Source organism: Panthera onca, assembly GCF_046562875.1.
Source record: "Panthera onca isolate mPanOnc1 chromosome E1 unlocalized genomic scaffold, mPanOnc1 haplotype 2 h2.Chr16_ul_2, whole genome shotgun sequence".
Classification (NCBI taxonomy): Eukaryota; Metazoa; Chordata; class Mammalia; order Carnivora; family Felidae; genus Panthera; species Panthera onca.
In genome coordinates this window covers 1,020,633-1,035,466 of record NW_027675816.1, presented here as the reverse complement: position 1 = coordinate 1,035,466, position 14,834 = coordinate 1,020,633, and the positions used below count along the sequence as shown (strand labels likewise).

Below are 14,834 nucleotides of genomic sequence, written 5' to 3'. Positions count from 1 at the left end.
TTTTTTTTTTACTCTTCTTACATATGATGATATTTTCTCTGAGTGTTTGTTATTATTGTTGTTTTAATGCAGGTTGAAATTCACCGAATTGATTTCACAGTGCATAGTGAATCGAGCCTTGCTGTTTGGAAAAACTCCTAATCGTATCACCTCCCTCCATACCCCTTCACCTACTTTTCCTTCCCACTGCCATACCTGATCTCCTTGATCAAAGGTTTTCTCCATTGCTAATTAACACACAATATAGATTCAGCTTTCCCCTTTGCCCTAATAGATAGCATGTAGTACTGCAATATCTAAGGTTTTTAATTGCTATGAAATGTATTTAGCTGTTGAGAATGAATAGAAATGGGTGGTTAGGAACAAATAGAAACAGTCTTAGATTATATGGACAAAGAATACATTAATACAATAAATATGGCAGGTCCTTAGAGGTGATTTATTTATGTTCAGAAAATTAACCGGTTGTAAGTTCTGTGTACATTATATTTTGTGTACATTATATTATATACTTTCCCCAGGACCTCTGGGGAAAGATGAAGAATTGCTATCCGTGAGACTGCATGGGAGTGGCAGTTGTAACTGGTGAAAAGCAAGGAAGAAGAAGTAGCTGAAGACATTGTGTCAACATGTATTCCCTAAGTTATTCTGAGGGTCCTAGGGCAAAGCTCCCAATTGCTTGAAATCTAGTGTTCTATCTTGATGTAGATTTTGCATCCCACGCTACAAAATGTTCATTTTTCAATATGAACATATTTAAGTTACTGTAAAATTGTTCACCAGTTTTCTACCTGTCTTAACGATTAATGGGCCCAGATGTAGACATTGTACAGGGTATATCAGTTTCAGTAAATTGGGCTCAGTTGAAGAGAAGTGAACCCGAGTAAAAGGTTCAGCATCTGTTTCTCTTCTCTGTCTTAGCCAGGATACCGAGAGCCTAGACTCACAGAAATATGTGACTAAAAATGGTAACATTTTTTTTAGAAAAAATTGTTTATCAGGTTATATTAAGGGCATCATTGAGGGGAAATGTCCAGAGTACTACTAATGATATGGCATAGTGTTTCATTTGTAGGCCATTATTGGAAAATTTAATAAATATATCTGGTTCCTAAAAATTTCAGTCAGTTTGTTATATGGGGGTGGAGCAAGGAGGGGAGGGTATCAAAAGGGTGTCTGGTCCATTGGCCTAACCTTTTACTGTCAAAGTTAAATGCTTGCCAGTAAAAAGGATGATGCTTTTTTATTGTCATAGTTTTCATTTTTATAATGTGTTAGTGATTAAGACTCAGGTCTTCGAACAAACTTTTTTTTATTCGAGACTCAAATGTTTCATTGCATTAACTTAGCTGTTTCACACAAACATCACAGACATCAAACTCAATGCATGTAAGCCTGGACTCATAATGTTCCCACGCTAATCTAAGGCATTGCTATCTCTTACTAAAAAAGCTTCCTAACTGCTTTTCCCATATCTACTCTTCCCTGCCTCTTTCCTTTCCCCTTCCCAAATCAACCCATTCTCTTTACTTTCCTTCTTAAAATGCTTCAGAGATGTCTAGTTGCTATGAGGATTTATCCCTAAATCTTTAGATCGCTTTCAGAGCCCTGCATGATCTGCTTTCTCCTTATGTATGACCACTTTCCACCTTCAAACACTAAGGAACCTTTTTAAAATTTCCTCCAGCCCTCTTACCTGTGGTATATTTACTCTAAGCACAGTTTCAAAGTATTTTAAAACATTTTAATCCTATCGCATACAATAAAGACAAAACCAGTTAATACTGCAATTTAGGATGTAAACAAATGTAGAGAAAATAAAAAGTGGCAATAGTATTAAAATACTGAAGTTGTGTATGTAGATGAGGTATTCAACAAAAGAAATGATTCTGAAGGATGGACTGAATCATGCTGCATCTGAAAAGCATAGAATCCAGGCAGTTGAAATCCTTCGCAATAGAAAAGTTAGTGATGAAATGGAATTATTTGAGCTTGTGGCTCATTGTCATGTATGTGTAACCCACATTACTATCCAATGACTATTCAGGTATTGTAAATTTAGTAGTGTTGTACTCCTAAATGCATGTGCTGTACTGCCTTTCTTTGATTTAAGAACTTAGATGATTGGGGTGCCTGGCTGGCTCAGTCAGTAGGGCATGCAACTCTTGATTTTGGGGTTTTGAATTCAAGCCCCACGTTGGGTGTAGAGCTTACTTTTAAAAAGTAAATTAAAATATTTTTTAAAAACAGAACTTAAGGGGTGCCTGGGTGGCTCAGTCAGTTGGGCATCTGACCCTTGATTTTGGCTCAGGTCATGATCTCACAGTTCATGGGATCAAGCCCCACATCAGGCTCCATGCAGACAGCAAAGAGCCTGCTTGGGATTCTCTCTCCCTCTCTCACTGCCCCTCCCCTTCTTGTGCGTGCACTCTCTAAATAAATAAATAAATAAATAAATAAATAAACGAACTTAAAAGTTAATCAGGATGACGTGTGTCACAAATCATAGATGATTTCATAGATTCTATGCCCTTCGAATACTTAACAATATCAGAATTCTTGACAAGGCAGCAGGCAGAGTACTTTAACCTGTAAGCAGTTCTCGATGATAATTGTAGAGTTTATCAAGACCAAGAACCCTCACCTCACCAAACTTTTAAGTCTTGCCAGAACTGGTCCATTTTGGAAGTCTGCTCATTTACATTGTAAGTCAACACAAAGAAGAGGTGTCTGTCTGACTTGAAAGCATTGAAAGACTAATTCACCTTCCTATTTGATGGAAATGTATCTGAAAGATGCAAGCTTAAACCTCTCCTAACTATTTTGGACTTCTATGAAATGACCTTTCGTTTTTGAAGCCTAGCCTGTTTGTAAGAAGAGGGACTTCAGCATCATTCTACAACTTCGTTTGGGGTTTTTTGTTGTTGTTGTTTTCACTTAATAGTGTGTTCTGGAAATATGTCTTTTTTTTTTTTTTTTTTGGACGACTATGGTGAGTGTTTCACCATATGGAAGTACCATACTTTAATTAGTACATGATTGATTCCTCAATATTATGTTAAGAGTGACTGGAGTCAATTCTCACTTTATTCCTGATTATAAAATAAATTATGGGCCTTCTAATTCCCAATCACATATTTTAATTAAGGCTCTAAGTAAAGGATGGTAAATAAAAGGATGTCATGGAGACATCTATAACTATTTCTAGGTCCTGTTGCTTTGATCTCTGCACACTTACTACCTAAGCCATGATCAGCCTTAGAATCTTTCTGAATTTAGCACTCGAGGCAGCCACTATCAATCGGTTGGAGTTATTGTTCCAGACAAAATCTATTTGTTGAAAGTCTCTGCAGCTTAGCTTTATTATAACTCCTTACTACTGGCCCACTGGTTGTATTTAGGACTGTCAAGTTATTTCTGGAGAGCCTCAAAAACCACCCGTGTCTCTCCATGTCTTTTACAACCCTTCAAGTTGTTCCAGATTTACATCAATATCTTACACGTCCATTAATCTTAAGGCGTGCTCAGCCTTCCAATCCATATTCCCATTTGAACTTGTAGATTTTAAGGTATCACGCTTCAAAAAGGTAATTGCATTACACACTAAAATCGTGCGCGCACACACACAGTATTTGGTACTTTTATGTTATTAGGGAATTTTAAAGCAGTGAAAATGGACCTATGCATAAACAAGTATTTGTAAAGAAAACATTTGATAAAGCATTGTTACGGCTAAAAGTTTAGGTTTGGGGAACCATTGCTTTTTGGTATAATCAATGAGTTTTTAAAAAACTTAATTTATAAAGTGACCAGAATCAAGGCCTTTATCGCGAGATCAAAAAGAAATCACACTTTGTAATTTGTGTGAATTAGCACTTACAGTTCAGTGAAATTAAAAGTTTGCTCCCCCTACAGTAGAGCTCCCTATTCATTCTTTTTGCTTCTGAAGCATTAATACTATGTACACCCCATTAACGTGTGTGCCAAAGTTCCTGATCATTTACTCCATATCATTCATTGCATATTGTTTTTTTATACTAGAGTTTCACGAAAAATGTTAAGATGGACCAGAGAAGAAGGGTTCTGTTTTTGCTTGCATATACATATATATGACCCAAAAACCTGTGTAAGAGTAATCTTTCAAATCACCTACTTTTTTATCCTAAACTTTGAAGTTAACAATTTTTTATCCCAAGCTTTGGGTGAAGTTAACTTTTTAAGATGTGTCAAGTTTATCTTGTACTTCAGAACAGTGATTCTCAAACTTTAGCATGCGTCAGAATTGCCTGAAGCGTTTGTTACAACGCAAGACCACCGGTCCTCACTCCCAGAATTACTGATTCAGTGGGTCTCGGTTGAAGCTAAGAATTTCTAACAAGCTCCCAAGTCATGCCGTGCTGGTAGAGGGGCCAGCCACACTTTTAGAACCACTGGCTTAGAACACCCCTCAACCCACTGAGATTATTACCGAACCCGTTTTTAGAAGCACAGATTTGTGATTTTCCTGCTTTCTTTCTATCTCCTTTGTTGTTGGCCTCTCTGGACTCTCACCTGGATTGGTTGGGAGATTGCAAGGATAGAAGTGAAGTGATGGTCAGTTTGGGAGAGAGTGAATAAAGGGGAAAATGCCACATTTCATTAACTAGGACAGAAGGGGCATTTCCTTCCTAGTATGGAGACCAGGGGACAGACTGAATAATTCAGCTCCTGCACTGCAAGGCAGTATAATTGTCGTTGCTGTAGAAGTGTTAAGTCTGTCGATTGAGTGGTTTAAATGCTGTGGGTATTCACAATTTAGAATTTTTCTTCTGTCTTAAATTATCTTGAGTGTAATTTAGTATACATTTGGTGTTAGAAAGAAGTGTTTTTTGTTTTTTAAAATCTGGTCCTTTTTTAATGTAGAAAATAATCTCAGATTGGTAATTAGCTTCGCAACCCTGAGTGCACCTTTCTCATGAAATTGGACATCTGTTCTCTCAAAGAGTCTGTTAGAAAAATACTACAAAAAACAAGACCGTTTACTGGTAGTCTATTTAAAGGTAGGTGTGAGTGTGCGGGTGTGCACACAAGTGTGCACTTTTGTTAAGGATTTACAGAAAATACCATGACTGTCTTCATTGTATTACTTCCTTGGTTCTTTGTAAGAAGAAGGTAATCAGGACTTGGGGAACTAAGATTTCTGTCAGTAAAGTATTTCTCAATTCAAATTTGGATTAATAAATGTTTTATATTAAATAACATGACTAATTTTTTGTTGCTAAACTTGTTTATTGCCAGATAAACAGTGATTACCATTCAACATACTGAATAATAGCCATTTTTTTTCATATGTGCTCTTAGTACACTCAGAGGAAGCCTTGTTTTTATTGGCAACCTGTTATTACCGCTCAGGAAAGGCATATAAAGCATATAGACTCTTGAAAGGACACAGTTGTACTACACCGCAGTGTAAATACCTGCTTGCAAAATGTTGTGTTGATCTCAGCAAGTAAGTTTTTAAATCTTTTCTATCTAATATTGTTTACTTACACTGTAGAATTTTGGATAAAATCCTTTCGATAGATTAAACTCTTGACTCCCTTTCTCCCCTCTTTTTTGGTAGTAGCAATTTGTCTATTTCAGTAACTTAAAATGTTTATACTGTTGCCTGTGGCATTATCACTTTTGTTATGGAGAGATTTCATTGTTATGGTAATAAATAATAGAATTTAACTCTGGGGAAACTTAAGTTATAACTAATTCCTATCATTTCCCAAAATTATCCCAAGTGTTATTTCCTTTCCTTTGCTTTCAATTGGAATACGCCTGAAAACCTCCTTACCTGTTCACCTGAGATTAATGCTTCATTATGTCTAAGTAGTTGTGTAGTTATTTGGCTTTCCAGACCACTCTGTCCTACCCCTTTGAAGCGAGGGGGCGGGTTCAGGAGAGCACTTCTTTTGAACATTACAATTAAACATGTCAGCTGTCCCTATTCTGAATCTGGAGGCAGGTAGAGATATAGGTAGTTATCTTCTGTTAAACTCTGTTCTGTGCTGTAAGAGATGGAATGATGCTAAAAGGGACTAGATAAATAGATAATCGCAGAAGTGTGTTTGTGAATGTAGTTGGTAGGTTTATAGCGAGAGGACACAAATGAGCCTCCTGAAGTCTCCACAGACTAATAATGATTATTGTATTTGTCCACTGTCTAACTGATGACTTAAATTAAAAAACTAGCTAAAATACCTATAAAATTTCTGAAATATTTGTTATTGAATTATTTTTACTCCGAAGGTTTAATGCTAACTTCCTAAAAATATATTTAATTTGCTAATTTCTTAAGCCAATTCTTACCTTGGACATTCTTATCTCATTTACAAGTATTCATGGTTTTTTAAAAGTCCCACTGACCGTAGAAGAAATATAGATATCACCTTTAATGTTTAGGATATGCTGTGTAAACTTACTAGAGTATTTTCCACATGATGATTTGGAAAAAACTTTAAAAGAGATACCATTATAAACTCTGATATGCTAAAAATATATAGTGAAGTCAAGTTGTTTTTTTTTTTTTTTCCTTTGGGAAACACTTGTGATTTTCTATATCAAGAAAACATAATTGGTAAATAAAAAGAGATGAAGTGCTATTCGGGTTTCTTTTATGAACCTAAAAACGAGTGAGACCATTAAGTATGCAGTTTTTCACTAACATCTAATTAGTGTTATTAAATTCTCTTGCAAATTCCTATTTCAAGGAATTACAGAACTAAATAAAAAGGACCACTACGTCTGTTAATGAAGAACCGTACACATTTTCCCCCAGTATAAAGACCTTCCATTTCTTTTGACATGAGTAATGTGTATGTTGCTCACACTACATTTGTACATATAGGGACTGAATTTAACTGGTTCTGTTCTTAAAGGCAAGACTGGAATTTTAAGACCATAAATTCCCAGTCTTCCAAATGATTCTAAATACATGGCTATTGCTGTTCTAAAGGTGCCATGGACTTTGTACTTTATCTATCCCCATATTTGGAAGTACATTGGTAGTGAAGGATGTCTTTACACACAGTACTTTTTATGTTGACTTTTTTTAATCTGTAAATTTGTGTTTTAAAGGCTTGCAGAAGGGGAACAGATCTTATCTGGTGGAGTGTTTAATAAGCAGAAAAGCCATGATGATATTGTTACTGAGTTTGGTGATTCAGCTTGCTTTACTCTTTCATTGTTGGGACATGTATATTGGTAAGTAACAATGATTCACACGACCAGAAAATTGTTTCCAGTGGTAGAATTCTTTGTGGTTTAAAAAAACTTACACTTTCTGTGTTTATCAAATAGCACTTGGCTGAAGAGTACAGTCTTTTAGTTCTGTGACCTTATTAAACTTATAAAGTCGTGAAGATGTTGATCCCATTTGTCACTATCTGCTTTGCCTTAATGATGATAGCCACAGCAGCACTACCTGATATTTGAGTGCACATAGGAGGTTTTTTCCACCTTGGGTGAGGAGAATATCTTCATGTGATCCACTGAGGAAAAAGAAGAAATGAGTGAAGTTTTTTCTCTAATATTAAATATCACCTCGGCTCCTTAGAACAAGGCTTGAAGATAAATTTCAGTAATAAAGCATAGCAGTTCCCATCTGGTTTGCCATACTAATTTGGAGGCATGTCCTAAGAAATTTCCACGATGGTTGTAGAAATAACAGTGATCTGCAAATCATTTGAAATGTATTTAAAATTTCTCTACACTTACTTAAATTTAGTCTTTTGAAAGCAAGGGAGAGTGAATTCAAAGTTATCACTATAATATTGTTCGCACTCATTTTTAGTCTGAAATACTCCTTGGTTGGGGAGTAGAGGGTGGAGATATAATCAGGTGACGGGAATTGTTCATCCACGCGTGGGAGTGCATCGCCTGTGTAAATGTCACCTGTTACATGTTGTAGGAGAATTGGTTGAGGATTGCTTGTCTGAAGAATTAGGAAAGCACCTGATTTAAGATAAATCGAGGCTAGTTTGAATAGTAGTTTTTTAAAAACCTCAAAAATGTCTTTTTGTACAGAATAAATTATTTGCCTGAATTTGGGGGCTCATTTTCATATGACACCACTCTTTTGAGAACAGGAGTAAATAAAGATACAATAGCAATATCTTCATTTGTCTTAATAAAAAGACATGGAGTAATGAATTTAGTTCATGCAACTATGATTCTTTTTATCATTTATTTGAGAAACTTTGAGGTCCATCCTCCCTTTGTGGCTAAACATAGTACTTGGTCCTGAGGATGTAAAGATAAATCACTCACAGTCCCTGCCCTCAAAGGTTTATAATAGAATAGGAGAGAAGCAGTAAACAAAAGTTTATAAGTTTTTATCATCACAATAAAAATGCTGTGATAAAATTTGAGCAGGGGGCACCTGGGGGGCTCAGCCAGTTGAGCATCAGACTCTTGATTTTGGCTCAGGTCATGATCTCAGGGTCCTGAGATGGAGCCCTGTGGGTATGGAGCTTGCTTAAGATTCTCCATCTACCCCCTTCCCCCTCCCCCCACCCCAAGCCCACACTCCCATTCTCTCTTAAAAAAAAGAAAAAAATTGAGCAGTATTTTATCCAATGGAGGGAATAATCAGTTCTACCTAGTTAAGAAGGAGTGTAAGATGCTAAGTAGGAAAAACTTGGTAGAAACAGTTTTGTTTCTTGAATTCTCAATAATAAAATTAAAACCTAAGGAATTAGACTGTGGGTGAAATATTTGAATGGCTACTTCACCAAAGAGGATATATGGATGGTAAGTAAGCACATGAAAAGTTGTACCAGATCCTTAGCTGTTAAGGAAAGGCTAATAAAAAACACCATTAGAAACCGCTACGCACTTGTTAAAATGGCTAAAATAAGAACGGACAGGGGCGCCTGGGTGCCTCAGTCTGTTGAGCATCTGACTCTTGATTTCAGTTCAGGTCATGATCCCAGGGTCATGGAATGGAGGCCCACGTCAGGCTCTGCACTGAGCGTGGAGCCTGCTTGAGATTCTCTCTCTCTCCCTCTGCCCCTCTTCCCCTCTTGCTAATGCTCTCTCTTTCTCTCTGTCTCTGTCTCTGTCTCTCTCTCTCTCTCAAATAAAAAATTAAAAAAAAAAAAAGTACCACGTGCTGGTGAGGATTCAGACAATAGAATTTCTCATTAAACATAGATATGATAGGGGTCCCTGGGTGGCTCAGTCAGTTGAGTGTCTGACTTTGGCTCAGGTCATGATCTCACAGTTCGTGAGTTCGAGCCCCGCGTTGGGCTCTGTGCTGACAGCTCAGAGCCTGGAGCCTGCTTCAGATTCTTTGTCTCTCCCTCTCTCTGCCCCTCCCCTGCTCATGGTCTGTCTCTCTCTCTCTCTCTCAAAAATAAATAAACGTTAAAAAAAATTTAAAAAAAACACATAGATATGATAAAATTACGATAGGGACAGATCAGTGGTTGTCGGAGGGGAGAGTTGAGGCAAGAATGTGGCTGTGCAGAGGCAGCTGTGGAGTTTCTCTGGGCTGTTGGAACAGTTCTGTCTATATCTTGATTGTGGTGATGGTTACACAAATCTATACATGTGATGAAATTTCATAAAACCATACATAAATGAGTGCGTGTAAAAACTGCTGAAACCCAAATAAAGTCTGTGGTTTAGTTTACAGTATTATGCTATTGTCAATTTCCCAGTTTTGATAATTGTGCTATGGTTATATCAGATGTTGTCATTGAGGGAAGTTGGATGTAGGGTACATGGGAACTCTTATTTTTTTTCAACTTGTATGTGAGTCTAAAATTATTTTAAAATAAAGTTTAATAAAACAAAATAAAGTATTAAAATCACAAAAATACTATTACGTATTACTAATTATTTTAGGGGTGCCTGGGTGCCTCTCTTGGTTGAGTGTCCAACTCTTGATTTCAGCTCAGGTTATAATCTCACAGTTCATGAGATCAAGCCCCATGATGGGCTGTGCATTGATACCGCAGAGCTTCCTTTGGATTCTCTCTCTCTCTCTCTCTCTCTCTCTCTCTCTCTGCCTCTCCCCCCTCTTGCACTCTCTCTCAAAATAAATAAACATTAAAAAATTTTTTTAAACAAGATTAATAAAAGTTTTAGAGGAGCTGGGTGCCTGGGTGGCTCAGTCAGTTAAGCATCAGACTCCTGATTCAGCTTGGTCAGGATCTCACAGTTTGTGGGATCGAGCCCTGCTTCCAGCTCTGTGCTGACAGTGTGGAACCCGCTTGGGATTCTCTCTCCCTCTTTCTCCCTCCCCCACTCATACACACATGTGCATGCATGCACACTCTCTCTCAAAATAAATAAACATTTAAAAATATAAAAGTTTTGAAGGTAGAGTTGAATGAGTCCCTAACCATGAAGAAGGGTTTTCCCCTTCTTTAAAAGAATGAGGGAGGTGCCTGGGTGGCTGTTAGTTGAACATCCAACTTTGGCTCAGGTCACGATCTCACAGTTCATGAGTTCAAGCCCCTGTTGGGCTCTGTGCTTTCAGTATGGAACCTGCTTAGGATTCTCTCTCTCTGTCTCTCTCTGCCTCTTCCCCACTCATGGTCTCCCTCTCATAAACTTAAAACAGTGTATTTTTTTTTAAAAAAGGATAAGGATGGGTTATTTTTATTCATTATAAATATTAAAGGTTAAACATCCAGTGGGGGAAAACTCTACTCCAAAGACTGGCTTTTCATTTCAGCCATCATTTGCCTGTCTTGTGACCAAAATTGCACCCAGTAATCTGGATACATAGCTGTTGTGGTTTTGCAGCTGTAGCTTGTTAAGATATCTTTTTTAACTCCAGTATTTTGGTAGACAGCTTATTGATCTTTTTGTCTATAATAGCTCATGAGACTTCTGTTTAGGACACAACTGGTGGTAAGTCTGGTTCTTAGATTAACCTGTTTCTTCCCAGTACCATCTGATAATTTTTTCACCCCAATTCTTTAGAACATTTTTTTTATTAAGAGCTACCACCTCGGGGTACCTGGCTGGCTCAGTTGGCAGAACATGCAACTCTTGATCTCAGGGTTGTGAGTTCAAGCCCTCCTTTGGGTACAGAGGTTACTTAAAAATAAAATCTTTAAAAAAAATTTTTTTTTTAAAGAGCTACCACCTCCACTTCATTAGAAAGCCTGATCATTTAAATATACTATATTTAAAGCATTTAAGTCACTTTCAAAATTACCATTGGGATATTACATTAAAAATTAAGCATAAGACTGAAATATTTGGATATTGTCCATATCTCCTTAAGTAATTCTAGATTCTGACAGCAAATTAAAAGCAATTCTAATACTCAAGAAGGCAATGATAATTGATTTTGCCAGCATTCCGTTCAATTCATGTTCTGCTTGCTTTCACCAGACTTTTGACTCGAACTGCCCTAAATAATAGATTAGAGAGTGGTGAGAAGGGGAAATTAGTAATTTAGGGAATGTGTCAAGAAGAGTACTCTCAGAACTTGTATGTGTGTGTACAAATACACATATAGGAGTTACCTAATTTTTTGTACCAAAAAATTCTTTATGATGTTTTGGGTTGTGCAGCTTGTCTAATATATGTGTTTGTCTTTACAGCAAGACAGATCGGCTTGCCAAAGGATCAGAATGTTACCAAAAGAGCCTTAGTTTAAATCCTTTCCTCTGGTCCCCCTTTGAATCATTATGTGAAATAGGTAGGTTTGTAGAGGTGACTAGGGGAGGGTTCCCCGCTTCCTCTTCTTTTTTGTCTCAGCTCCTTAATTCTCGGAGAGTGATACAAATTATTCACAAGAAAAACATTTTTCAAAGCTAAAGGCTGTTAAGTTGAGAACAAGAAATAAGGTAATAGAATCATGTTTAAGGACTGATGTGGCCTTGTGTCCTCTAGAATTTGTATTGTGAGTGTAACACTAGGCAAAATAGCTTTCTGGATAAGGAAAGAAACTAATAGAATTCCTGGAGCAGAAACTGTTATGTAAATAAGACCTGGACAATATGGGGGAAGAGTGTCTTAGTCTGTGTGCTCTAGAATGCATGAGGATCATTTTAAAACCTCGTGGACGTATCTATGGCAGTGCTTCTAACTTGACTGTAATGTCTGTTAGGTTTCAGTTCTGCACCATCACTCCTTACCTTGAGCAAAATGAGATCTAGTTGCTTTCTGCTTTAAAAAAGCACAGAAATCTGCATTTTCCTATGATTTATTATATTTAAAATAGTGTTATAGTTTATTTCCTAAATTTACAGCTTCATGTGAAAATTTTTGTAATGAGTTGATAGGTGGGCTTTGGGGAAGTAAATTTGATTAGCTGAAACAGGAGAACTTTAAAACTCTGGGTGAGGCCTTATTTCCACTGATATATGCATACTTAAAAAGATATTAATCGTCATTTCCTCAGAGGCATACATTTTTTTTTTCCCTTCATAGGTGAAAAGCCAGATCCTGACCAAACATTTAAATTAACATCTTTACAGAACTTTAGCAACTGTCTGCCCAGCTCTTGCACAACACTAGTATCTAATCATAGTTTATCTCATAGACAACCCGAGACCGTTCTTACAGAAACACCCCAGGACACAATTGTAAGTATAATCCTATCCTAGTGTTCAAATATTATGGAAAACAAAAAAGAATGAACCAAATGTATCATAAATGACATGGTGGAAATTTTCTGTTTCAGGAATTAAACAGACTGAATTTAGAATCTTCCAATTCAAAGTACTCCTTGACTACAGATTCCTCAGTGTCTTATATTGATTCAGCTGTAATTTCACCAGATACTGTCCCTCTTGGAACAGGAACTTCCATATTATCTAAACAGGTTCAAAATAAACCAAAAACTGGTCGAAGCTTATTAGGAGGACCAGCTGCTCTTAGCCCATTAACCCCAAGGTAAGACAAACAAAAAATACTTTAAAATGTGCTATAATATTAAATGATTTTTAATAATTCATATTAGTAATATAAATTAATATGAACAGCAACTTCTAAATTTCTATGGAAATAGAAGCATTTAGTAAGTCAGTAATAGACCTATTCTGTTTCCAGAAAATGAAGTTAAAAATATAATACCTGTGATAAAAATTTAATGTTAAATATTGGAAAATTTAAGTACCCTTAAGTACGCCTTCTTCAGCTAGTGTATGCGTTAAAAGATACTGTCTTTTTGGCTGTGTGTCAGTGAATCGCAGTGAACCTTTTGGAATGTTGGAATGCTTATGATCTCATCAGAGCGGTAGCAGTGGTTACTGTTAAAAGTACTGTTTTCCAAACCACAGAAGAATTGACATGTATCAGTAGGAAGTATTTTGTCAAAATTATTAGACGTATATGTATATGTGTGTAAATATAGGAATCCAGCCCAGAGGGTACATATCCAAAAGTATCAAAATTAAAAATTCTGTGCTAGAACTGATGCTAGGAATTGGGTCCTGGGGCCAGAGAGCTAACTAAAACAGCATGACCGTGACATTAACAGCTCACTGAATCCATGTGTGGATTCAGCATCTCTAGAGACACTCTCTCTGTAACAGTGTCGTTTAAATCCCATAAAGTCCAGGAATTTGAAATAATTTGGTCATTTGGATCTTCACTTTTACAAAGTTGTTCTTCTTTATTTCCAATAAGTCTCCTGAGATCAGTAGTTGCTGCTCAATTTAGTTCCTTGTTTGATTTTTTTTTCTTTTTTAATTTTAGTTATGGTGGGTGGAATAGTCTACATTCACAGCTTATTTTAAATCTGCCCCTCAGATCCTCACTGCCCCCAAGACTGATTTGCCATTCTCTTCCTTTTAGACCTTCTAATTTAAGTATACTGCTGCTTTATATATGCCTTGATGACTTTTTGACACCTTGATTTCAACCTCTTCTCAGTTTTGGGATTTTGCCATTAGAAACCCCAAGTCCTGGAGATGGATCCTATTTACAAAACTACACTAATACATCTTCTGTAATTGACGTGCCATCTACTGGAGCCCCTTCAAAAAAGGTATTTTCCATGTAAAGTAGTTTTTATGCTGATGAAAGAAATTTGTTTAAAATTCTAGTCTGTTAAAGGCAATCTCAGAGAGAATCTAACTGTATAAGTTTACTGCTGCCTTAGAATTGTTGACCTAAATGTGAAAGAAGGTCATCACTGTCATAGGCTGCTGGTTATAGCAGGAGATACAAAGCTGATTGGTCTTCGACTGTGTAAGATCATAGCTCACAAGAATAGTTTATTTCGGCATGTAGGTAAATAAAGACTCAGATTTGTACTTTTCATTTCCCCATTTTTAAACAAAAATAAAAAGGTTTCTATCCTTTGAATATAAATAACAGAAACTATACTTGCCATTGTTTTACTTGTCCCCACCACTGTATTTGTCTTTTAATTGTACTATTATTAACATGAAAAAAATTGACTTGTATAAAGCCAACTGTTTCTGAGAATAAAGTTTTTATGGTGGATTCTCTTGGATGTATAGTAAATTTATAGTAAATGTATAGTAAAATGAAAAATACTTGACAGTATCCTTAACCTCATAGTAAATACTACAAGTTTTGAGACTTTTTAAATAATGTTCTCTTATATAGATCTATGGCAGTAGAGGTCAAAGTGCCATTTGTTTCAAACATCTATGGTACAGGGTTACCTTCTGTGAGAATTAAATCAGGTTATGTATTTAAAATGCCTATTGCCATGCTCAATAGATGTTTAAGAAATGGAGCTAAATAAGTCATACTAGTATGTGATTGATACAGCCCCTTTACCCTGTTTATTCTTGTTTTTTTACTCCAGATATTCCTTAGAGTCTGTAAAGTTTTGTTTCTATAATAGTTCCTTAATGAGTAATAAT

The 14,834-nt window shown here is 36.4% G+C and overlaps 1 protein-coding gene across 8 annotated transcripts in view; it reads left to right on the top strand.

Annotated features, from left to right (window-relative positions):
* Positions 1 to 14,834, top strand: part of CDC27 (cell division cycle 27) — a 66,235-nt gene that overhangs the window by 17,437 nt on the left and 33,964 nt on the right. For 5 of the 8 annotated variants that reach the window (XR_013551908.1, XM_060645828.3, XM_078437033.2 and 2 more), the window contains exons 3-8: positions 5,341 to 5,488; positions 7,105 to 7,230; positions 11,592 to 11,689; positions 12,424 to 12,578; positions 12,677 to 12,888; positions 13,870 to 13,984. Coding sequence is in view for 7 of the 8 variants with exons in the window: in XM_060645828.3 (XP_060501811.1) it covers positions 5,341 to 5,488; positions 7,105 to 7,230; positions 11,592 to 11,689; positions 12,424 to 12,578; positions 12,677 to 12,888; positions 13,870 to 13,984 (854 nt within the window). In the remaining variant the exon portion in view is untranslated. The remainder of the gene's footprint in view (positions 1 to 5,340; positions 5,489 to 7,104; positions 7,231 to 11,591; positions 11,690 to 12,423; positions 12,579 to 12,676; positions 12,889 to 13,869; positions 13,985 to 14,834) is intronic. The other 3 variants (XM_060645832.3, XM_078437034.2, XM_078437035.2) reach the window with 2 other exon arrangements.